At 45.1% G+C, this 26803-nt stretch overlaps 2 protein-coding genes across 2 annotated transcripts; both read left to right on the forward strand.

The window, feature by feature from the left end:
• Positions 1 to 401: 401 nt before the first annotated feature.
• On the forward strand, positions 402 to 1175 carry LOC127292447 (non-specific lipid transfer protein GPI-anchored 15). Its single transcript, XM_051321836.2, has 2 exons — positions 402 to 794; positions 894 to 1175. Exons 1-2 carry the CDS (start codon positions 479 to 481, stop codon positions 1088 to 1090), a joined length of 513 nt encoding a protein of 170 aa, XP_051177796.1. The 5' UTR covers positions 402 to 478; the 3' UTR covers positions 1091 to 1175.
• A 3849-nt stretch (positions 1176 to 5024) lies between these two features.
• Positions 5025 to 5873, forward strand: LOC127292446 (non-specific lipid transfer protein GPI-anchored 5). Its single transcript, XM_051321835.2, has 2 exons — positions 5025 to 5439; positions 5539 to 5873. The coding sequence occupies exons 1-2, from the start codon at positions 5124 to 5126 to the stop codon at positions 5730 to 5732; spliced, it is 510 nt and encodes a 169-aa protein (XP_051177795.1). The 5' UTR covers positions 5025 to 5123; the 3' UTR covers positions 5733 to 5873.
• The last annotated feature ends 20930 nt before the right edge of the window (positions 5874 to 26803 follow it).

Raw genomic sequence — 26803 nt, forward strand, 5'->3', positions numbered from 1 at the left:
AGTCAATAAGTCTGAAGACGCAGACGAACTAATGTAGCAGCCACATATATAATTGATTTTCCTTTCTAAATAGTAGTACATGACAGATGCAGGAATTGAGTGAAAGAAATCAGTGGCAGGAAAACTGTAGCTTCTCTAACTTGTCCACTGCAGGTCAGAGAATCCGGAGTGTTTCGATCCAAGGGTCAGGGTTGTCAAGGTAGGGTACTGTTTCTCTAACTTTGCGTTGCCAAGTTAGAGAATCCGCGCGGGTGCATTTCGTGGAGGAGTCGGAAGTAGGGACATGCAGCTCACCAACATTCCCAACTAATTCCACCTTCCCCAACAGAAACGACTCCTATAAGAATCAGACAAACTCGAGCGCCAAGAGCACAAACGCACAGCCCGATCAACGCAAGCAACCAGCTTCTAGCTTCTACATCCAGCCCAAGAAAAAGCTTCTCGCTTTTTACGAGCGATCCAAACAGAGGATTCAGCCATGTCCCGCAGAGGCAACATCCTCCTGGCGGCAGCGGTGGCGGCGCTGATGGTGGCCTCGGCGGCGGCGCAGTCCGGGTGCACAACGGTGCTCATCGGCCTGTATCCGTGCCTGAACTACATCAGCGGCAACGAGACGGCGCCGACTAAATCCTGCTGCTCGCAGCTCAGCTCTGTGGTGCAGTCCCAGCCACAGTGCCTCTGCAGCGCGCTCGGCGGCGACTCCGTCGGCGGCATCACCATCAACAAGACCCGGGCGCTCGAGCTCCCCAAGGCGTGCAATGTGCAGACCCCTCCAGTAAGCAGGTGCAACGACGGTAAGTGCTCAATCGATGAAACCTGTTCATTCTGTCATGCGCCTTTTTGATTCCTGCATTGTTAAGGTTCTGAGAACGACCCTTTATTTTTGCTTGTAGCTGGTGGTGCCAGTGCTCCCGGCGCCGCCGTCGCGCCGACCACGCCGGATGTACAGACACCTGTGCCTGCCGGATCAGGGTCGAAGGCCACGCCGTCGGGGCCACTGCAGGGGAGTGGCGTCTCGTCTCTCAATGGCCCGGCGGGCCTGGTGTTCGCGCTCGCGGCTGCTGCGTTCTACACCATGTCCACCGTATGAGCGATCAGCTTGGTTCACCTATTACATCATCACTGGTCAAAGAAAAAGCCCAGTTCTTATAAAACTACGGCTGGGCTATTTCTCATCTAGCTAGTTTTTTCATTCGCATAATTTTGGACCCATGTGTGGTTGAGTACTCTGCACTTGTTTGCAGCATGAGAGCACTCTGCATTTGGTTGCTATATGGGGCTATCACTAGAAGTAACTAGGTTAGGAACACAACTTGTCGACTGTCACCTGCTTCTTTTAAAATGTTTCAGCTTACTTATACTCAGCATTGAAGTTGACCAGAGATGGGTATTTTGGCACTATATATTGGAAACATTTATACCGGGTAACAGACATAATTTTCACAAAAATGGTAGTAGCACCAACATTGGCATTGAGATGAATGCTAATGCTAGTGGTTACATAATTAGGTTTAACAAGTTGATGAGGTATCAAATTCTGCAATTCTAGAAATACTGTTCAAAAGGTGTCATGACAAGATTGGATTATTTTGAATCCATTTTCTTCTTGTAAGCTGATAGTGAAAAATAAAATATATGGACCAAATGAAATACATGTGCTACAATTAACTAAGGAAAGCATCTCATATAGCCTACAATTTTTGAAATCTCAAGGTACATCATGTTGGTAGCTTGGAGACAACTTTGGAAATAAAGTTTATTCCCACATTGCTAGTTGGGAGAGAGCTGGAGCAGCTTATAAGGGATGATGTTCTAACTCTTGGAAGTGAGTGACAATAGAAGATTTCACGCGCACTCCTCCTCCACCGCCACTCGCCTCGCACGCATGTGCGTCACGTCGCGTTGTGAATCGAGTTCAAGTTTGAAACACATTTTGTGGTAGATTTTTTTTTCTTGGTGCACCAACTGAGTTGGGTACATGCGTGTGCATGTTCGAAGCGTGTCTCTATCTTCCAACGCATGGCGTTTCTGGTCGGTGGCTCCCCTCCCTGGTATAAGGAAACGAGAAACAAAACAGATCTAGAATTCTCCACTCGCTTATGTCTCTCTCTTGAGCGCAGTTCCTTTTGTTGTTGTCCTCTAGTCTTCCCCGTCCCAGCGACTGTGTGCATTACCGTACGGGAGAGCATGCCTCGGAAATCCCATCCGTCAAGATCCTACATTGGCAGGCGGGCGATAAGATTTTTGGCTAGCATCTCGGTTCGACTTCTCATTGCTGATCGTCTTCTTCCTCGTCGGCCTTCTGCTTCATCGATAGTCTGGCATCTCCGACAACATCATGGGCGACATCAACAACGGCCATGGTGATGCTACTGATGAAATGAGCTTCCCAGTCGTGATGTACGTGCTTCTCATCTTAAATCTTGCGCTACTACTTGCTCCTTATTCAAATCTGATGCATGTGCTTAGTATGATGTGTATGGTTAAGTATGTTAATGCGTATGTGATTAAATTCACTCGGAAATTGCCTAATAATCTACATATCGTATGGAAGACCATGGTAGTCTTGGTATTTTAAGATAAAGTCATTAAAGTTGAAGATCTCCTTACTAAATTTCTTTTTAAGCTTCTCCGACAAAAAGTCCTGAGGAGAAATTATGGTAGCTCAAAGGCCACCTTCCAGGTTTATTGGAAATTGGGAGATTCATATATTGGACATGTCTAAGGAAACACATATCTTCCACTTTGAATCAAGAAAGGCTGGGCGATTTTCTTTTGTTAGGATAAAATGCTTGGAAATATCACCCTCTAAGACTAATAACTATCTTTTTACCATATTCTGTCACAAAAGTGATACTATAATGGAGGTGTTCGGAACATCCTCATATAGTGTGAATTTCAAGCGGGATTTAGTCGGGCCTAACCTTGCAACATGGAATGCTCTTCACGGGTGGTTGGCGCATTAGTACAATTATTGCATGGATGCGGCAAATTCTGATGGAGTATACATGCCAATGGCAAATTCCAAGTGGATTCCATGTTCGCATTTGTCAATTTGTAATAGCAAACAAATTTAGAAAGTGAAAGTATCCTGAAAAATTTAAAAAAAATAGGTGGTATCTTCATAGGGGCCGGTATGAGGATGTTAGTGGTTGCATGGGTAGGCAACTGCAAGAGATGATTTTTTTTATAGAAATGATCGTGTGTAGGATTGAATGATTCACAAGTGAAACCCTATCTTGTGTATACGATCGTTTATAGCTGGGATTTTTGTGCACATGGTGTGTAATATCCATGGGTTAGGTTGAAGATTAGACACTTGGTGCGTAATATTTTTGTTTCACTAAACTCTACTACATGATTGACGAAATATTTATAAAGTAGGATAAAACATGTTTTCAACTCGTTTCACTTAACCACAGTTGGCTTTTTGAAAATAAACCCCGGCCTATACGCCTTCTCTTGTGAGCCACATGGTTGGAACATGTGATCAATGATGTTTTTATTTCACATTGTGGTGGCATATTCGTTGGATCAGCCCTCCACCACCTTAGACATCTTTGTAAATTGTAATCTTGCATGATCATGTATTATTCCTATTACTTTTCTTCGTTGACACTCTTATTGCCTGCGTGCGTTATGTACATGCGAAGACAAGGTGTAAACTCTATCACCTTGATGCGACTTGTGAGATCAGATCAAATCAATCCTCGTCAGATAAAAATGTCTTCCCACCATGGTATCTAGTAGTTTAAGTATTACGCATTCCATGTAAAGATGACAAATCCTGAAGAAAAATACAAGAGGCAGTCAACATAACCCCACCGTGACACTTAGTTGTTAGTACCGTTGGTCATCTTCTAAGACGGCATCGAACGACTGTACGTAGTACCATAAGCAGTCAATTCGTCGAAACAGAAGACACGTGAATCTCAGCCGCCGCCTTCAAAGAAAGAGCCCTAGCCGCCTCCACTTCAGCCTCCTCCATAGATCGGTTCCCCCTCCTCCGGTCGGCTTCGCCGGCGTCGGGAGGAGCGGGGAACCCGATCTATGCGTGGAGTTTTCAATAAAAGTAGTCTTTTCATTAATCTATGTTAGGGTTTTGGTCGCTGTTTTCTTGTTGGTTTTCCCGCAATGGAGATGGCATCGTCTGCAATAAGTGATCTTCGGCCTTTCGTTCGACGATGAGATCTTCTTCCCGGCGTTAATGGTGGTGTTAAAAGATTACAATTATCTAGGTATGGGTGTTCAGATCTTGCTTCGCCAGATCGATCTTGGATCTTTTCTCATGGTTGCCGCAAGGAGGATTATCCTCGCAGTTTTTGTTCCAATTGCTACGTCCTCGACAATGGTGATTCGTACTCTCGGCTCTCCATCAACGTCGACAAGGCAGATCGGTTTTTATTCCCTGACATACTGGTGTTGGTACTCTTGCCGATGTTGATTGACTACTTTAATGGTTGCGCGCGTGCACGCAACCTTAACATTGCGGCTCAAATTAAAATTATGGGAGAACCTTCGTTGGTATTTACAGGTCTATGGTTTGTTATCTATCTTTGGCTGCCTTCAGGAAAGTACAAGATTATGTCTTGGAAGAAGAAAGAGTTTGAAGACCTCGAAGATTTGCTAGTATCTTTTAGACTTTATTTTGTAATTGCTGGAGACAGCTCGTGTATCTCTACCATGTACTATTTGTTATTATGAATATATGTGGTATTGATTGTCAAAAAAAAAAAAAGACGGCATCGAACGACACCTGGTTCAACTCTGAACATCAACTAATTAATTTTTTTTTTGCAAATATCAACTAATTAATTTAGCAGCCACATAAATAACAGTTTTTCTGTTAGTAACTTGTACACGGCTGCTCCAGGAATTCGGATAAAGAAATCATTCCGTGTCAAGTGCAGGAAGTAGGACCATGCAGCCCACCAACATGCCCAACTAATTCCACCTTCCCCAACAAATATCACTCCTATATAATGACACAAACTCAACTCCAAAAGCACAAACACACAGCCCAATCAAACGCAAGCAAGCAGCATCTAGCTCCGATCCTCCAAAGAAGCTTAGACTATCGCCGTAGTAGCAAGTTAAGGAGAGAGAGAGAGGCAGGGAAATCAATGGCGGCGATCAGAGCAAGATGCCTCTTCCTGGCGGCGGCCGCGCTGCTGGTGGCGTCGGCCTATGCGCAGTCCGGGTGCACGGTGGCGCTGATCGGCCTGTACCCGTGCATGAACTACATCAGTGGCAACGAGACAGCGCCGGCCAAGTCATGCTGCTCGCAGCTCAGCTCTGTAGTGCAGTCCCAGCCGGAGTGCCTCTGTAGCGCGCTCGGCGGCGACTCCGTCGGCGGCATGACCATCAACAAGACGCGAGCGCTCGAGCTGCCCAAGGCGTGCAGCGTGCAGACCCCGCCGGTGAGCAAGTGCAACGACGGTAAGTGTTCCATCGACATAACTGGTCTACCCACCGTACATACATGCTCTGTTTTTGGTTCATGCATTGCTGAAAGAAAAAGTTTTCTCTCTTTCGCAGCTGGTGGTGCCAGTGCTCCGGTCGCCGACGCGCCGACCACGCCGGAGTTGCAGACACCAGTGGCTGCCGACTCAGGGTCGAAGGCGACGCCATCAGGGCACCTGCAGCAGAATGGTGTCTCGTCGCTCCATGGCCCAGCGGGTCTGATGTTCGCGCTCGCGGCCGCTGCGTTCTACACCGTGTCCACCGTGTGAGCGTCTCGGTCACTGGACTGAAGTGCTGGTTTAGCATTGGTGCTCTTGAAATGCGTTTATTTTTTACTGCTAGTACTAGTATTATTTACTATTCTTACTGGCTTAGCATTGGTGAGGATTATAAGCCATTATAAGCCAGAGAGTTGTGTTTCATATATGTACATTGGATTCATCTTCCGCGCTTGAAATATAAAAGTTACTCCTTGTACTGTTTTAATAAAAATAATATATTAATATCACGAAGATAGCAATTACGCCTAGTTTCTGCAACAACGCAGTGCCCTAATACAATATGGATGCACACAGCTATAAAGGAAAAAAATACAGAAAAGAAAAATCCCGCTACATAGACTTGTTCCTTGTAATAATGGACCAACCACCACCAAGACAATACCAGAAATTCATAATCTGCAAAAACGGCGCCTGCAAGAAGCAAACTTTAAACAAGAATTGTCATCGCCATGATCAATAACTATAGGTTTTCACTCGGAGAAAGGCCACACTCACAAAATGATGGCTTCAACAAAATATTTGCTACGCACAACCAGTTATGACCAAACGTTGAGTTTTCACCCTGCAAGTTTAGGCACTGAATTCCGCATGTAATGTCGCCCCTAGCTACTTGTCAATGACGAGGCTCCAAGTTAAGAATCACCAAGCCATCTTATATTTACTAATTGGAGACTCCCAATCAGGCTCCACGTTAATCCTGGTGATTAAGGATGTTTAGCTGTACGATCTGCTAACGATTTATCTACAACCATTGGATGAAAAGGTACCTTCTCCACCCGCACAACACGCGTCTCTCCTCTTTCCTCCCGCCAACACTCTCACGTCGGAGTGGTCGACATGCGGTGGTAGCTGATGGGTCTTCGGCGACAGACGAGGACTCACTCAAGAAGGCCATGCGTCGCAAAGCCATCCAAAATCTGGATGGAGCTGGTACGTCACCTTTAGCTAGATCATACCTCAATTTCTCCACTCCAGAAATTTCTTCTAAACTATCTAGTGTAGGCGTGAAACTGGGTAATAACTTAGCTGAAATTAATCTTTCCACCAACGTCTTGAGGCACATGGAATTTGATAGACTCAAAGTCAGTCCTAAGCTTCATGATGTGGTTGATGATACTGATCTAGATGATGAGGAAGTGAATGCCACAATGGATGGTCAGCTTATCTCTAATCTAGTGGGTATTGTCTCGGAGGGAGATTTGAATGAGGCGATGCTAGGTTCTTTGTATGAACTGCAAGCGTCTTGCCGTAAGTCAAAATCTTCATCCAATAAAAAACCCAAGAAGCGGGTAAAGGTTTCAAAATCTACAATTGTTGCTCAATGAATGGTATGTTTTCAAATAGCAGAGATCTTGGAGACTTGGCTAAACATCTACATATCGCTCACTGTATACGAGATCATAATTTAGATTTTGTTGCTATTTCTGAAACTGGCAGACGTGATTTCTCTCAAAGTCTACTTAATCGTCTTTCTGGCGGTTTGGACTTTGAGTGGATATCTAGTCCTCCCCGCGGTCGGTCGGGAGGTATTCTGGTAGGAGTAAGATCAGATACCATGGAAGTTCTAGCAAGTTCGAGTGGAGATTATCATATTAAGATCCATATTCGGAACAGAGCTAACAATTTCCATTAGAGTCTAGTTTCTATTTATGGGGCTGCTCAGGATGAATTTAAGGCTGACTTTCTGCGTGAGCTGGTAAACCTAGCAAAAGATAATCCACATCCAATTTTAATTGGGGGAGACTTCAATTTGCTTAGGTTTCACCACGAGAAAAGTAAAGGCCGGTTCGATGATCATTGGCCCTTCATTTTCAATGCTGTTATTGACAACCTTGATTTGAAGGAAGTCGAGATGATTGGGAGAAAATTCACATGGGAAAATAGTCTCCCTAACCCCACGTTTGAAAAACTTGATAGAGTTCTTATGGATGTTGAATGGGAATCTAAATTCCCTATGGTATCTGTAAGGGCTCTCGAGCGACTCGAACGTCTTTCTGATCACGCACCAATACTTTTAACCACTGAAGCATCCAGACCGCCAATTAACCACCGTTTCAAATTTGAATTGGGTTGGTTACAGCGGGAAGGCTTCCATGAGATGGTTAAAAATGTATGGAGCAGACCTGTACGAGCGTCCTCTCCCATAATAAGGTGGAACAAAAAGATGCGTTTGTTACGCAGTCACCTTACTGGATGGGCACGTCAGATAACAGGCATTCTTAAAAAAGAAAAGCTAAGGCTTTCAACCATTATTGATGGTTTAGAAGCTTTGGCTGAGATGAGGCCTCTTTCTACGCAAGAGATTGAACTCAAAAATCAATCAAATACTGAGATTGCGAGGTTACTCCGTGAGGAGGAAATCAAATGGTACCAAAGGTCTAAAAGCCAGTTCATCCTTGAAGGAGATTCGAATACAAGGTACTTCCATAGCATTGCCAATGGAAAGCATAGGAAGAAACGTATTCATAATCTTATTTAGGACGAAGGTATCATTGAAGGTCAGGAACATCTTAAGGCTTATATTACCAGTTATTATAAAGATCTGTTTGGAGCTCCAGAGGAAGGATCCTTCTCTTTGGATGAATCCCGAACAGATGATATACCCCAAGTGTCTATGGAGGAGAATAACTTTCTTACTGCTCAATACTCTGAAGAGGAGGTAAGAAGGGCCGTTTTCCAAATGGAACACAACAAAGCTCCAGGTCCGGATGGTTTCCCAGCTGAATTCTATCAAATCTTTTGGGACACCATTAAATCGGACCTTCTTGCTTTATTCAGCTGTCTTCACGACGGACAACTAGAGTTATTTCGTCTACATTTTGGAGAGATAATTTTGTTACCGAAAGTTAATGAGGCAGAAAGGATACAACAATACAGACCCATATGCCTTCTTAATGTCAGTTTCAAAATCTTCACGAAAGTGGCCACTATTAGACTAAACTCGCTATGATCATGTAGTTCGACCCTCTCAGACTGCTTTTATGCAAGGGAGAAACATCCTGGATGGGGTGGTCACCTTGCACGAAACGGTCCATGAATTACATACCAAAAAGTTGAATGGGGTTATTTTAAAGCATGATTTTGAGAAAGCATATGACAAAGTGAAATGGTCTTTTCTCGACCAGACACTCCACATGAAAGGCTTCTCTGTTGAATGGCGTGCTTTGATTAATTCCTTTGTGTCTGGGGGTAGTGTAGCCATCAAAGTCAATGACGATGTTGGCAAATACTTTCAAACACTAAAAGGTCTCAGACAGGGTGATCCCTTATCACCAATGCTATTTAATATAGTAGCTGATATGCTTGCTATTATGATTGAACGTGCTAAGATGGACGGCCTGATTGAAGGGGTAGTCCCACATCTTGTGGATGGGGGACTTTCTATTCTTCAGTACGTCGATGATACAATTCTTTTCATGGAACAAGACCTTGTGAAAGCCACAAACCTGAAATTGATTATTTCGGCGTTTGAGCAATTATCAGGTCTAAAAATTAGCTTCCATAAAAGTGAATTGTTTTGTTTCGGTGAGGCACAGAATGAAGTCCACGCTTACACCAAGTTGTTCGGTTGTGGGCAGGGCCAGTTTCCAATGAGGTATTTGGGTATTCCGGTTCATTTTCGGAGACTCACGATTGCCGAATGGAAATTAGTCGAGGAAAGACTTCAGAAACGTCTTAGCAGTTGGAAAGGCAAGTTATTATCCATTGGAGGAAGATTGATTCTAATTAATTCAGTACTAACGAATTTGGTACTGCATATGGTCTCTTTCTTCCTCTTGCCGAAAGGAGTCTTACGAAAACTGGACTACTACCGGTCAAGATTCTTTTGACAAGGAGATAATGAGAAGAAGAAATATCGATTGACAAAATGGAGTGTTGTTTGCTGTCCTAAAGACCAAGGAGGGCTGGGTATTCATGACCTAGAGGTCAAGAATACTGCTCTCCTAGGTAAGTGGTTGTTCAGGCTGCTTACGGAGGAAGGGACCTGGCAAACAATGCTTAAAAGGAAATATATTGGCGCAAAAGCATTATCACAGGTTACTTGGAAACCAGGTGATTCTCATTTTTGGGCTGGACTAATGGCAACGAAGAATCATTTCTTCCGTCATGGTACATTTTCCATTAAGGATGGATCGGAAATTCGTTTCTGGGAGGATAGGTGGCTTGATGGCACACCCCTCCGAGAACAATATCCCGCTTTGTATTCTATAGTGCATTACAAAAATGAGACCATCACTAAGGTGATGGACAATTCTCCTCCAAATGTAACGTTCCGTAGGGATTTGTTAGGACAGAGGTTGTTGGACTGGAATGCCTTACTTCAACGTTTGGCGAATGTTCATCTACAACCTGGTCATGACGAATTTCGTTGGAATCTACATGAAAATGGTAAATTTTCGGTAGCTTCCATGTACAATGCACTTATTCATCCAGATGTACCAATCGATACACCTAATAACAATAAACTTTGGAAGTTGAAAATCCTTTTGCGGATAAAAGGTATTTGGATGGTACCTCCGCAAAGGCGGTATTCTCACCAAAGATAATCTAGCTAAGCGGAAGTGGCAAGGGAGTAAACAATGTGCTTTCTGTCACCAGGAGGAGACAATAAAGCACTTGTTTTTCAATTGCAGGTTCGCTAGGTCTATATGGTCAGTCATCCAGTTAGCTTCGAGCTTGTATCAGCCACGTAGTGTTACCAATATCTTCGGGAATTGGCTAAATGGCATTGATCCTAGGTTCAAGAAGCATATTAGGGTGGGAGCGATTGCCATTATTTGATCGCTTTGGCTATGTAGAAATGATAAATTGTTTAATGGTACTAATTCTTCTCTGTTGCAGGTTATATATCGGTGTACCAACACCCTCCGCGTATGGTCATCACTCCAGCGTGTGGAGCACCGAGAACTATTTACGGAGGTCTGTTCACGGTTGGAAGCTACGGCGAGGGATACTTTCTCCCTACATGAATGGCAGCATAATCTAAGGATCGAAGCTCCTCCACTTTAGGCGTCTTTACAATTTATCAATATGATATGTAATCTCGCTTTTTTTGTGTGTCAAAACTAAACAACGGCTGTGTGCATCTAAGATATGCAGAGGTCGGGTGTAATGGCTTAAAACTGCATCCAACTAAATCATCGCCTCGCCCTATCTCATACGGCGAGATTTCTATGGCGACCCGATTTCTAGCAGCTACCAGCTTCTCATGGCGTCGCGATTTCTAGCGGTCGTCATCAGGTTCTATTCAGTTGAGTCGATGGAGATCAAGGTTAGAAAAAGCCTTTCGTCTTACCGTGCGCGATGCGCCTCTCACTAGTAGAAAACCTCTCATCCATCTAAGCCATTGGTACCGGTTCCCTTACGAACCGGTACCAATGGGGTCATCTGCACCGGTTCAAGGGCTCTGGCGGGCGAGGAGATCTGGTACCGGTTCGTGAGGAGCTTTCGTACCGTTCGTGTTAGGAACCGGTACGAAAGGTCTTCGGCCAAAATTCAGACGCGTGGTGGGGCCCGGGCTGGACCTTTGGTACCGGTTCGTAACACGAACCGGTACCAAAGGGTACCCAGCTATATCAAATCGCCCAGACCCTTCCCGAGCCCCCTGGCTCTCATTTTTCTCTTCTTCCTCACACTCTAAATTTTTCTCCACCTCTCACACTCCAATAATCTTCATTTTTCTCCACCATTTTAACAAGATTAACGGCACCCATCTATCTAAGGGTTAGCAATATCATCCTTCCTTCCGGCGTTCCTAATTTAGCTCATTTCTTTGGTAGTTTTAACTCGTACTATTTTGTAGTGCTAGCAAGGTGTTCGATGAAATGCCTAAGTTAGTGATTTTATTTTTTTATATGCAATTTGAGCTGAAATTATGGTATGTTTTGTAGGTTTTAATTAGTATCATCCCCATCTTTACCGCCGTCGATCGCCAGCGTCGTCCCCTAGCCGGCACGGTACCACCTCGGTGAGCCCCGCTTCTTTTTTATAAAAAACAATTAGTTTTATGCGATGAACTTGAATATTAATTAATTAAGTTGTGATGCGCGTATAATTGACACGTTCGTTGGGAACCCCAAGAGGAAGGTGCGATGCGCACAGCAGTAAGTTTTCCCTCAGTAAGAAACCAAGGTTTAATCGAACCAGTAGGAGTGAAGAAGCACGTTGAAGGTTGATGGTGGCGGAATGTAATGCGGTGCAACACCAGGGATTCCAGCGCCAACGTGGAACCTGCACAACACAACCAAAGTACTTTGCCCCAACGAAACAGTGAGGTTGTCAATCTCACCGGCTTGCTGTAACAAAGGATTAACCGTATTGTGTGGAAGATGATTGTTTGCGTAAAAACAAGAAAGAACAAGTATTGCAGCAGATTTGTATTTCAGTATAAAAGAATGGACCGGGGTCCACAGTTCACTAGAGGTGTCTCTCCCATAAGATAAAAGCATGTTGGGTGAACAAATTACAGTCGGGCAATTGACAAATAGAGAGGGCATAACAATGCACATACATGACATGATAAATATAGTGAGATTTAATTGGGCATTACGACAAAGTACATAGACCGCTATCCAGCATGCATATATGCTTAAAAAGTCCACCTTCAGGTTATCATCCGAACCCCTTCCAGTATTAAGTTGCAAAACAACAGACAATTGCATTAAGTATGGTGCGTAATGTAATCAATAACTACATCCTTAGACATAGCATCAATGTTTTATCCCTAGTGGCAACATCACATCCACAACCTTAGAACTTTCTCACACGTCCTGCATTTAATGGAGGCATGAACCCACTATCGAGCATAAATACTCCCTCTTGGAGTTAAGAGCAAAAACTTGGCCAGAGCCTCTACTAATAACGGAGAGCATGCAAGATCATAAACAACACATAGGTAATAACTTGATAATTAACATAACATAGTATTCTCTATCCATCTGATCCCGACAAACACAACATATAGAATTACAGATAGATGATCTTGATCATGTTAGGCAGCTCACAAGATCCAACAATGAAGCACAATGAGGAGAAGACAACCATCTAGCTACTGCTATGGACCCATAGTCCAGGGGTGAACTACTCACTCATCACTCCGGAGGCGACCATGGCGGTGAAGAGTCCTCCGGGAGATGAATCCCCTCTCCGGCAGGGTGCCGGAGGAGATCTCCAGAATCCCCAGAGATGGGATTGGCGGCGGCGGCGTCTCAGTAAGGCTTTCTGTATCGTGGCTCTCGGTACTAGGGGTTTCGCGACGAAGGCTATTTGTAGGCGGAAGGGCAGGTAAAGAGGTGGCACGAGGGGCCCACACCATAGGTCGGCGCGGCCAGGGCCTGGGCCGCGCCGCCCTGGTGTCTGGCCACCTCGTGGCCCCAATTTGACTCTCCTTCGGTCTTATGGAAGCTTCGTGGCAAAATAGGACCCTGGGCGTTGATTTCGTCCAATTCCGAGAATATTTCTTTACTAGGATTTCTGAAACCAAAAACAGCAGAAACAAGAATCGGCTCTTCGGCATCTCGTTAATAGGTTAGTTCCAGAAAATGCACGAATATGACATAAAGTGTGCATAAAACATGTAGATATCATCAATAATGTGGCATGGAACATAAGAAATTATCGATATGTCGGAGACGTATCAGCACCCCCAAGCTTAGTTCTGCTCGTCCCGAGCAGGTAAACGATAACAAAGATAATTTCTGGAGTGACATGCCATCATAACCTTGATCATACTATTGTAAACATATGTAATGAATGCAGCGATCAAAACAATGGTAATGACATGAGTAAACAACTGAATCATAAAGCAAAGACTTTTCATGAATAGTACTTCAAGACAAGCATCAATAAGTCTTGCATAAGAGTTAACTCATAAAGCAATAAATCAAAGTAAAGGTATTGAAGCAACACAAAGGAAGATTAAGTTTCAGCGGTTGCTTTCAACTTATAACATGTATATCTCATGGATAATTGTCAACATAGAGTAATATACCAAGTGCAATATGCAAGTATGTAGGAATCAATGCACAGTTCACACAAGTGTTTGCTTCTTGAGGTGGAGAGAAATAGGTGAACTGACTCAACATTAAAAGTAAAAGAAAGGTCCTTCAAAGAGGAAAGCATCGATTGCTATATTTGTGCTAGAGCTTTTATTCTGAAAACATGAAACAATTTTATCAACGGTAGTAATAAAGCATATGAGTTATGTAAATTATATCTTACAAGTTGCAAGCCTCATGCATAGTATACTAATAGTGCCCGCACCTTGTCCTAATTAGCTTGGACTACCGGATCATCGCAATACACATGTTTTAACCAAGTGTCACAATGGGGTACCTCCATGCCGCCTGTACAAAAGTCTAAGGAGAAAGCTCGCATTTTGGATTTCTCGCTTTTGATTATTCTCAACTTAGACATCCATACCGGGACAACATGGACAACAGATAATGGACTCCTCTTTAATGCATAAGCATGTGGCAACAATTAGTGTTCTCATATGAGATTGAGGATATATGTCCAAAACTGGAACTTCCACCATGATTCATGGCTTTAGTTAGCGGCCCAATGTTCTTCTCTAACAATATGTATGCTCCAACCATTAAGGTGGTAGATCTCTCTTACTTCAGACAAGACGGACATGCATAGAAACTCACATGATATTCAACAAAGAGTAGTTGATGGCGTCCCCAGAAACATGGTTATCGCACAACAAGCAACTTAATAAGAGATAAAGTGCATAAGTACATATTCAATACCACAATAGTTTTTAAGCTATTTGTCCCATGAGCTATATATTGCAAAGGTGAATGATGGAAATTTTAAAGGTAGCACTCAAGCAATTTACTTTGGAATGGCGGAGAAATACCATGTAGTAGGTAGATATGGTGGACACAAATGGCATAGTGGTTGGCTCAAGGATTTTGGATGCATGAGAAGTATTCCCTCTCGATACAAGGTTTAGGCTAGCAAGGTTATTTGAAACAAACGCAAGGATGAACCGGTGCAGCAAAACTCACATAAAAGACATATTGTAAATATTATAAGACTCTACACCGTCTTCCTTGTTGTTCAAAACTCAATACTAGATATTATCTAGACTTTAGAGAGACCAAATATGCAAACCAAATTAGCAAGCTCTAAGTGTTTCTTCATTAATGGGTGCAAAGTATATGATGCAAGAGCTTAAACATGAGCACAACAATTGCCAAGTATCAAATTATTCAAGACATTTTAGAATTACTACATGTAGCATTTCCCGATTCCAACCATATAACAATTTAACGAAGAAGATTCAACCTTCGCCATGAATACTATGAGTAAAGCCTAAGGACATATTTGTCCATATGCAACAGCGGAGCGTGTCTCTCTCCCACACAATGAATGCTAGGATCCATTTATTCAAACAAAAACAAAAACAAAAATAAACCGACGCTCCAAGCAAAGCACATAAGATGTGACGGAATAAAAATATAGTTTCAGGGGAGGAACCTGATAATGTTGTCGATGAAGAAGGGGATGCCTTGGGCATCCCCAAGCTTAGACACTTGAGTCTTCTTAGAATATGCAGGGGTGAACCACCGGGGCATCCCCAAGCTTAGAGCTTTCACTCTCCTTGATCATATTGCATCATACTCCTCTCTTGATCCTTGAAAACTTCCTCCACACCAAACTCGAAACAACTCATTAGAGGGTTAGTGGACAATAAAAATTAACATGTTCAGAGGTGACACAATCATTCTTAACACTTCTGGACATTGCATAAAGCTACTGGACATTAATGGAACAAAGAAATTCATCCAACATAGCAAAAGAGGCAATGCGAAATAAAAGGCAGAATCTGTCAAAACAGAACAGTCCGTAAAGATGGATTTTATTGAGGCACCAGACTTGCTCAAATGAAAATTCTCAAATTGAATGAAAGTTGCGTACATATCTGAGGATCACGCACGTAAATTGGCTTAATTTTCTGAGCTACCTACAGGGAGGCAGGTCGAAATTCGTGACAGCAAAGAAATCTGAAACTGCGCAGTAATCCAAATCTAGTATGAACTTTACTATCAAAGACTTTACTTGGCACAACAAAACACAAAACTAAGATAAGGAGAGGTTGCTACAGTAGTAAACAACTTCCAAGACTCAAATATAAAACAAAAATACTGTAGTAAAAAAAACATGGGTTGTCTCCCATAAGCGCTTTTCTTTAACGCCTTTCAGCTAGGCGCAGAAAGTGTGTATCAAGTATTATCAAGAGATGAAGCATCTTCAGCAGGGTTTGGAGTTTTCTCAACCATGCATAATATATTAGATACATAAGTTTCAGCGGCTCCCTTTTCATTAGTCTTGGGCTTGCTACTCTCATCAAACAAATTTTCAGGAACAAGCCAAGCATAGTTATTTTCTAACGCTTCATTCATTGCTAGGAGCTTACATGGTATTGGTGCTTTGATCTCCCCACCATCATTAATGTTATTAGTGTACCTTACTCTCTCCATGTCCATCTTTTCAAGAATACTAACAAAATTGGTATAAGAACCAAGCATCTTATATTTAATAAAGACCTTTCTAGCCTCTCTAGCTATACCACCAAATTCTCTAAGAAGGGTTTCTAAAACAAAATCTTTCTTTTCCCCTTCTTCCATATCACCGAGTGTAAGAAACATGTGTTGGATTATAGGATTGAGATTAACAAATTTAGTTTCCAACATGCGAACTAAAGCAGCAGCAGTAATTTCATAAGTAGGAGCAAGTTCTACCAAGTGTCTATCTTCAAAATCTTCAACGGTACTAACATGATTGAAAAATTCTTCTATATTATTTCTCCCAACTATAGACCCACGTCCTACCGGTATGTCTTTTGTGGTAAAATTAAAAGGAAACATGATGAATCAAGTAAAGTAAATGCAAGTAACTAATTTTTTTGTGTTTTTGATATAGAAAGCAAGACAGTAAATAAAGTAAAGCTAGCAACTAATTTTTTTTTGTGTTTTGATATAATGCAGCAAACAAAGTAGTAAATAAAATAAAGCAAGACAAAAATAAAGTAAAGAGATTGGGAAGTGGAGACTCCCCTTGCAGCGTGTCTTAATCTCCCCGGCAACGGCGCCAAAAAACAGTCTTGATGCGCGTATAATTGACACGTTCGTTGGGAACCCCAAGAGGAAGGTGCGATGCGCACAGCAGTAAGTTTTCCCTCAGTAAGAAACCAAGGTTTAATCGTGGAAGTGAAGAAGCACGTTGAAGGTTGATGGTGGCGGAATGTAATGCGGCGCAACACCAGGGATTCCGGCGCCAACGTGGAACCTGCACAACACAACCAAAGTACTTTGCCCCAACGAAACAGTGAGGTTGTCAATCTCACCGACTTGCTGTAACAAAGGATTAACCGTATTGTGTGGAAGATGATTGTTTGCAGAAAACAGTAAAGAACAAGTATTGCAGCAGATTTGTATTTCAGTATAAAAGAATGGACCGGGGTCCACAGTTCACTAGAGGTGTCTCTCCCATAAGATAAAAGCATGTTGGGTGAACAAATTACAGTCGGGCAATTGACAAATAGAGAGGGCATAACAATGCACATACATGACATGATAAATATAGTGAGATTTAATTGGGCATTACGACAAAGTACATAGACCGCTATCCAGCATGCATCTATGCCTAAAAAGTCCACCTTCAGGTTATCATCCGAACCCCTTCCAGTATTAAGTTGCAAAACAACAGACAATTGCATTTAGTATGGTGCGTAATGTAATCAATAACTACATCCTTAGACATAGCATCAATGTTTTATCCCTAGTGGCAACATCACATCCACAACCTTAGAACTTTCTCACACGTCCTGCATTTAATGGAGGCATGAACCCACTATCGAGCATAAATACTCCCTCTTGGAGTTAAGAGCAAAAACTTGGCCAGAGCCTCTACTAATAACGGAGAGCATGCAAGATCATAAACAACACATAGGTAATAACTTGATAATTAACATAACATAGTATTCTCTATCCATCGGATCCCGACAAACACAACATATAGAATTACAGATAGATGATCTTGATCATGTTAGGCAGCTCACAAGATCCAACAATGAAGCACAATGAGGAGAAGACAACCATCTAGCTACTGCTATGGACCCATAGTCCAGGGGTGAACTACTCACTCATCACTCCGGAGGCGACCATGGTGGTGAAGAGTCCTCCGGGAGATGAATCCCCTCTCCGGCAGGGTGCCGGAGGAGATCTCCAGAATCCCCCGAGATGGGATTGGCGGCGGCGGCGTCTCAGTAAGGCTTTCCGTATCGTGGCTCTCGGTACTGGGGGTTTCGCGACGAAGGCTATTTGTAGGCGGAAGGGCAGGTAAAGAGGCGGCACGAGGGGCCCACACCATAGGTCGGCGCGGCCAGGGCCTGGGCCGCGCCGCCCTGGTGTCTGGCCACCTCGTGGCCCCACTTCGACTCTCCTTCGGTCTTCTGGAAGCTTCGTGGCAAAATAGGACCCTGGGCGTTGATTTCGTCCAATTCCGAGAATATTTCTTTACTAGGATTTCTGAAACCAAAAACAGCAGAAAACAGCAACTGGCTCTTCGGCATCTCGTTAATAGGTTAGTTCCAGAAAATGCACGAATATGACATAAAGTGTGCATAAAACATGTAGATATCATCAATAATGTGGCATGGAACATAAGAAATTATCGATACGTCGGAGACGTATCAAGTTGGTCACTCATATATCCACGATGTTGTGTACTTAATGATTTTTTATATACATATAAAATGCCGATGAGTCGACAATGGATGTACGGTGACCGGTGCCATCCCGAGTTCATTAATGGCATGCATTATTTTCTCAGCGTGGCTGAGGCAAACATGCGGTCGAATGGTTTCATGTATTGTCCATGTAGTTCCTGTAAGAATATGAAGGATTACTCTACCTCAAAGACCCTTCACGTCCACCTGCTGGAGAACGGTTTCATGCCCAGCTATAATTGTTGGACCAAGCACGGAGAAAGAGGGGTTATATTGGAAGACAACGAAGAAGAAGAGGATAGTGACAACTATCCCTTATTCACTGAAGACGGTGATAGTAGAATGGGGGAAGACGAAGCTGAAGAAGAGCCCATTTTCGATGAGCCGATTTTTGATGACCCGGATGACGATTTGGGTCGGGCCATTCTTGATGCGAAGATGAACTGCGGAAATGAAAAGGAGAGGTTGAAGTTGGAGATAATGTTAGAGGATCACAACAAACTGTTGTACCCAAATTGCGAGAATGGTCAGAAAAAGCTGGCTACCACGCTGGAATTGCTGCAGTGGAAGGCAGAGAATGGTACTTCTGACAAGGGATTTGAAAAGTTGCTGAAAATAATAAAGAAGATGCTTCCAGGGGAGAACGTATTGCCCTCTACTACGTACGAAGCAAAGAAGGTTGTCTGCCCTCTAGGATTAGAGGTGCAGAAGATACATGCATGCATCAATGACTGCATCCTCTACCGCGGGGAGTACGAGAATTTGAATGCATGCCCTGTATGTAGTGCATTGAGGTATAAGATCAGGCGAGATGACCACGGCGATGTTGAGGGCGAGTCCACCCCCAGGAAGAGGGTTCCTGCGAAGGTGATGTGGTATGCTCCTATAATACCACGGTTGAAACGTTTGTTCCAGAACAAAGAGCATGCCAAGTTGTTGCGATGGCACAAAGAGGACCGTAAGAAAGATTTGATGCTGAGACACCCCGCTGACGGGTCGTAGTGGAGAAAAATCGACAGAGAGTTCAAGTCATTTTCAGATGACGCAAGGAACTTAAGATTTGGTCTAAGTACAGATGGCTTTAATCCTTTCGGGGAGCAGAGCTCCAGTCATAGCACATGGCCAGTGACTCTATGTATCTATAACCTTCCTCCTTGGTTGTGCATGAAGCGGAAGTTCATTATGATGCCAGTGCTCATCCAGGGCCCGAAGCAACCCGGCAACGACATTGATGTGTACCTGAGGCCATTGGTTGAAGAACTTTTAGAGTTGTGGCGTGACGAAGGTGTACCTGTGTGGGATGAGCACGAACAAAAGGAATTTAACCTACGAGCGTTGTTATTTCTAACCATCAATGATTGGCCTGCTCTTGGTAACATTTCAGTGGTCAAACAAGGGATACAATGCATGCACACACTGCGTTTAGGTGAGATCGACAAGTAATTATTTGGGAAACAAGAATGTGTACCTCGGGCATCGTCGATTTCTTCCAAAACAACATCACGTAAGAAAGAGAGGAAAGCATTTCGGAGGTGAGGCAGATAACCGAACGAAGCCTACCCGCCCTACTGGGGAAGTTATATATGATATGGTCAAGGATTTAAAAGTGATCTTTGGAAAGGGTCCTGGCGGACAATCTGTTCCGCATGATGTTGACGGACACGTACCCATGTGGAAGAAGAAGTCGATATTTTGGGAGCTACCATACTGGAAATTCTTAGAGGTTCACTCTGCAATCGACGTGATGCACGTGACGAAAAATCTTTGCGTGAACCTGCTAAACTTCTTGGGCGTGTATGGGAATACAAAAGATACACCGGATGCACGGCAGGACCAGCAAAGTATCCACGAAGGAAACAACCTAAATCCAGAGAAGTATCAAGGTCCTGCCAGCTACACTCTTACCAAAGAGGAGAAGGAGATCTTTTTTGAAGTCCTGAGTAGCATCAAGGTCCCGTCTGGCTTCTCGTCTAATATAAAGGGAATAATAAACATGTCAGAGAAAAAGTTTCAAAACCTAAAGTCTCATGACTGCCACGTGATTATGACACAATTACTTCCAGTTGCATTGAGGGGGCTTCTGCCGGAAAATGTTCGAGTACCCATTGTGAAGCTATGTGCGTTCCTCAATGCAATTTCTCAGAAGGTGATCGATCCACTTACTCTACAAAATTTACAGAAGGATGTGGTCCAATGTCTAGTCAGCTTCGAGTTGGTGTTCCCACCATCCTTCTTCAATATTATGACACATCTCCTAGTTCACCTGGTCGAAGAGATTGGCATTCTCGGTCTTGTATTTCTACACAACATGTTCCCCTTTGAGAGATTCATGGGAGTCTTAAAAAAGTACGTTCATAACCGTGCTAGGCCAGAAGGAAGCATCTCCAAGGGCTATGGAACAGAGGAGGTCATTGAGTTTTGTGTTGACTTTATTCCTGACCTTAAGCCGATCGGTGTTCCTGAATCGCGCTATGAGGGGAGACTGCGTGGAAAAGGCACGCTAGGAAAGAAATCAACAACGTGTATGGACGGACATTCTTTCAGTCAAGCACACTACACAGTTCTACATAATTCCATCTTGGTGGCTCCGTACAAAGAGGAACACAAGGATATCTTACGCTCTAAATACCCGGAGCAACGTGAAGATTGGATTGTTGAAGAACACATGAAGACTTTCGGCGGTTGGTTGCAAACACGTCTCATGAATGTCACTGATGACGAGCAGCTGTACTTGTTGGCCAAGCAACCATCTTTGACTATATCGACTTTTCAAGGGTACGAGATTAATGGGAACACATTTTACACGTTCGCCCAAGACAAAAAGAGCACCAACCAAAACAGTGGTGTCCGCTTTGATGCAGAAGATGGCAATGGGAACAAGGTCACATATTATGGGTACATAGAGGAGATATGGGAACTTGACTATGGACCTAATTTCAAGGTCCCTTTGTTCCGGTGCAAATGGTTCAACCTGAAAGACGGGGTACAGGTAGACCCGCAGTACGGAATGCCTACAGTGGATTTCAAGAATCTAGGGTACGACACCGAACCATTCGTCCTAGCCAGTGAAGTGGCTCAGGTTTTTTATGTGAAGGACATGTCTAGCAAACCGAAAAAAAGAAAAGAAAGGCAAGAGGACACATCATACGATGAGCCAAAGCGGCACATAGTTCTTTCAGGAAAAAGAAACATCGTGGGAGTAGAGGACAAGACAGACATGTCAGAAGATTATAATAAGTTTGATGATATTCCACCCTTCAAGGTAAAAATTGACCCAAGCATCATCTTAAATAATGAAGATTGTCCAAGGTTGCGTCGCAGTCAGAAGAAAGGGAAACGGACGAAGAAAACTCAGAAGACTAGCTAGATATAGGGATCATAACTTGTGTATCTCAATATGGAAATCACTTTTGTGTAATGATGTTACTGTATGTAAGATATTAACAATGGAGATGGTTGGATTGTTTTACTAGTTAAGTAGCTTTCACGGGCTTGCAGGGAAATTTTTCCGAGGCGGAACTTCCGAATATGCCATATATAGGGCATATGTGCACCAAGGGCATATTCGAGAAGTTCCGCCATGGTAGATTTCCCAACCCTTTCCCCAACATTGTTAGAGGAGATGGAGTCTTTCACGGGCTTGCAGGGAAATTTTTCCGAGGCGGAACTTCCGAAGATGCCATAGGGCGTGTGCACCAAGGGCATCTTCGACAAGTTCCGCCACGGGAGATTTCCCAACCCTTTCCCCAACATTGTTAGAGGAGATGGAGTCTTTCACGGGCTTGCAGGGAAATTTTTCCGAGGCGGAACTTCCGAAGATGCCATAGGGCGTGTGCACCAAGGGCATCTTCGAGAAATTCCGCCACAGGAGATTTCCCAACCCTTTCTTCCATCCATGGTGATGAAACTCTCCATCCATGCTGGCTTGTTGAGCTGCTTGCCATGGCGTATCGATGCTCCTTTTATAGGCACGGCGCCGCTTCTACATTATCGTCTTCCTCCGACAGGGCGTCGTGCGCTACATGCTTTATCTCATCGAGCAGGGCGTCCTTATCCTGCCGACAGCTTTAGTACCGGTTGCACCCACCAGCCGGTACTAAATGTTACCCACGCGTCCTTATCCCACCGACAGTTTTGTTACATGACAGAAAAACCACCTTTAGTACCGGTTGCACCCACCAGCCGGTACTAAAGGTTTCCCGCCTATTTTCTTCCCGCGCTTTCCACCGGTTCCCGCCTCTGTCTTCCCGCCATTTTTTCACTATATATATGTACGCTTGTCCTCCATTTACATATCACATCTAGACTCATATCTGCAAACCTCATCATTCTCTCCCATGGCTTCCATCGTATCTCTAACCCCCCGGGAGGCGGAGGCGCTTTGCGCCTCGAACTACCCCTGCCCGCCGGGCTACCGCGTCCCGACCGGCTGGTTGCTAAGGGTCGGAGGCATACCGGTCCCTCCAGTCCCTCTAGGTGTGGCGCACAAGATGGCCATCACGAACCACTACTACTTCGAGCTCACGCCAGAGCAGCGGAGGAATCCCCAGTGGCATCCCGACTACAACCCGACTTGGGAAAGCTTCTTCATCAATCGGCGTGAGAGGGCGCTTGCGAGGCACGAGGAGGGCGGCCCGCCTCCTTCGAACTTCAACGAGGCCGGGCGTCGGCTGTGGTGGCGCGACCGGACTCTCTAGGGCGTCATGGCCTACCGTGGCCCCCGCCTGCGCTACCCTCAGTCCCAGCCCACGCGTGCTCTCCCGCCGAGGTTCGACTACCGCGACCCCGATGCCAGCGACGATGATGACGGCGACTACGACGACTACAGTGGCGAGTATTATAGGGCTAGGCACGAGTATGACTGAATGACTCCAACAGTCAAATGTGGCCATGTATCTTAATTTTCAGTTGAACTATGTACTTTTAATTCGAGTTCAATCGTAATAAAATTTTATTCCCGCCCTTTCTTTCTCGCCTTTTTTCTCCCACGCGCGGCGTCGTGGCGGGAAAGTTTCCCGCGCGACGTCGGGGCGGGAAACTTTCCCGCGCGAACGGCGTCGTGGCGGGAGTAAAGAAAGAAATAGAAACAATAAATAGAAAAGAAAATAAATAGAAAAGAAATAGAAAATATAAATAGAAAAGAAACAGAAAAGAAAATAAATAGAAAAGCAACAGAAAAAATAAATAGAAAAGAAATAGAAAAGAAAATAAAAAGAAAATAAAAAGAAAAGAAAAGAAACAGAAACAGAAAAGAAAAAAAATAAACAGCAAAGAAACAGAAAAAGAAACAGGAAAAGAAAAGAAACAGAAAAGAAAAAGAAAAGAAAAAGAAACAGCAAAAGAAACAGCAAAGAAAAAGAAAACAGTAAAACAAAAAAGAAAAACAAAAAAAACCCTTTGGCACCGGTTGGTACCACCAACCGGTACGAAAGGCCTTTCGTACCGGTTGGTGGTACCAACCGGTACCAAAGGGGGGTTCGGCTCGTGTACACTTGGCCCGCGGGCAAAATCTCCAAAATTTCCCCAAACTTCCCCGCAGACGACGCGCGCGAAGAGGAAGCTCCGGCCGCTCGCTCGCCGTTGTCGTCACCGTCGTCCACGCTGACGCCGTCGACCGCGCCACGCCGCAGTAGGCCGTCACCGTCGCCATCACCTTCGTCCATGGCGCCGCTCCTCTCCGCGCCGTCTGCGCAGGTATGTGCGCCTCCCTCCCCTTCTCCGGCACCGTCGCCTCCCTCCCCTTCTCCGGCACCGTCGCCGACCGCCGATGCGCCGCCACCGCTACGCGCAACGCCGCGTGCGCCACCCGAGACCGCCTGGAGGCCGTTCGTCCGCGCCACCACGCCGCCGCACACCACCGCTCGACGCCGCACACCAGGTGCTCGACGGAATGTAGCGACGAGGGCGAGGCGCGGCGGCAGTGCCTGCATGCAGCGGCATGGCGAGGCGCGCCGCCGCCCGTGCCCACGCGGCCGGTGCCCGTGTCTGTGGCAGTGTAGCGAGGCGCGGCTGGCGCCCGTGCCCACCCGGCCGGCGGTAGTGCCTGCAGCGGCATGGCGAGGCGCTCCAGCGCTCGTGCCCACGCGGCCGGTGCCCGTGTTAGCGGCAGTGTGGCGAGGCGCGGGCTGGCGCCCGTGCCCACCCGGCCGGCGGCAGTGCCTGCAGCGGCATGGCGAGGCGCGCCGCCGCCCGTGCCCACGCGGCCGGTGCCCGTGTCTGCGGCAGCGTGGCGAGGCGCAGGCCGCGGAGCTCGCCGCTGGCGGCCCGAGGCGCGGCCTGCCCTGGAGCGGTCCGAGGCGCGGGCGGAGCTTCCTCGCGGCGGCGGCGGGCGCATGTAGTCGTAGTAGGGTTAGATGTTGAGCATGAGGGGCGCGCCGCCGAGTGTTAGGGTCGAGAAATAGAGAGAAGAACGAGGGGAGGAGGGGGAACGCCGAGTCCGTGGCCGTGGCACCGCGACATCGAGAAGGAGTGCCAAGTCCATGGCGGTGCCGAGTCCGTGGACGATGGAGCTGCCGCCGATGCCACCTCCCTACAAATGCTATTGAAATGTGCCGATGCCACCGCCTTACTTGGAAGGACAAACTCACATGTTTATGGTTGGCATATTGCAAATGGATTTACTGCATAGGAGGGCCGTTAATTGAAATGCTATTGTATATCCTAAGGGCATATGTGTTTGTATTTCACAGGATTATGCTATTAACTTGTCACAACTTATGTATTTCAAATAATGAATTGCTAGCTAAATGACTCATTGGATGAATGAAGTAATTGCTTTCTTAATTTTGTAGTGACATTGAGGTATGGAGGACGGCACCTTCGTCCGAGATGAGGAGGGGGAAGAAGCGGTGCAGAAATTGATCTATGAGAGTGCCCGTGGTCTGGAACCCGATGGAGATGACAACGAGTTCCAAGACTTTCTGAATGATTTCGGCGAGGGACTTGAGTCTGAACAAATTAGAAGAGACAACGAAGTGTCCATCACAAACACCGGGGAGGTGTATATCTATGTATCAATTAGTCTATGTTCATCCCTAGATGCATTCATTTATTTGTATTGCACTTATTAACGAATAATTTTTTCTTTTAGCCTTCTGGATCATCGAGCAAGTCTGTTAGATCAAAACGAGGCCCGACGCGGGTGCTAAAGGGCGAGGGCAGGTTAGCCCTCACGGCATTCAAGGCTAATGGTGAACCAGAGCATCCGAAAGAGCACTGCCGCAAATTTACAAGTCAATTCGGAGTTCTTGTTAGGGACCATGTACCGATCAGCATTCAAGAGTGGCATAAGCCGAAGAACGCGGAGAGTGGTGCTAGTTATGTCAACGACACGCTGAAACAATTTCTTTGGGACACGCTACTGACAATGTTCAGCCTACCGGAAGACATGACGGAAGGCCAGAAGGATAAAGTCAAGGAATGGACATGGAAGAAGATGGCCATACAATTCCAGACCTGGAAGAAAAATTTATGGGACAAATATAAGGAAGAAGATCCAGTATTCGATGATAAAAGATCCAGTAATCTAGTGAAGATAAAAGATCACTGGCCCGCATTTAAGAGGTATAAGCAATCGTCTACTTTTGTGTCCCGATCGAAGAAAAATACCGAAAATGCTTCAAAGAAGAAACTTCCGCATCATTTGGGGTCAGGTGGCTACAAGAGTGCCATTCCGAAGTGGACAGAGTTTGAAAATAAACTGATGAATGCAGGAATCACTCCACAGACATGGGACTGGCCCGAACGGTCCAAGTTCTGGTTGTTCGCTCATGGGGCAGGGTTGGACCCAAAGACAGGGTTGATCGTTGCGCAGGGAAAATGGAAGGAAAAAATTGAGGAAATCATACCGAAGCTTGTAGATGCAATTAACAAGGTCAGAAAGGGAGAGTACATTCCCGATAGAGAGAATGACGAGCTGACACTCGCTCTGGGGAATCCTGAACACGTTGGACGGGTACGAGCTCGCCCAGGTCTCACCATGAAGGAAGCGTTCCCGGAGTCCGCTGACACTTATAGAAGCCGTTCGCGAAAGAAGAAGAAGGGTGCCGACGAGTTAGCAGAATTGAGGACTAGGGTGGAGGCGCTTGAGAAAAATCAGAGGGCACCTGATGAGCAGCTGTTTCTACAGGATGCACAAGCCGATGCTGCCCCATCTCAGCGAAGAAGCAGTGTCGGTTCCTTGCATCTTGACGGATGTGGAGGAAGCTACCACGTGGATTATATCACGGAGAAGACAGATTGCGAGCTACATATATTATTCAGGACCGCGTCCGTTAAGGTGGCGGTCGGCTATGTGTACCCAAGTGAAGATGGAGCAATG

This window comes from Lolium perenne, chromosome 4 (assembly GCF_019359855.2).
Source record: "Lolium perenne isolate Kyuss_39 chromosome 4, Kyuss_2.0, whole genome shotgun sequence".
Lineage (NCBI taxonomy): Eukaryota > Viridiplantae > Streptophyta > Magnoliopsida > Poales > Poaceae > Lolium > Lolium perenne.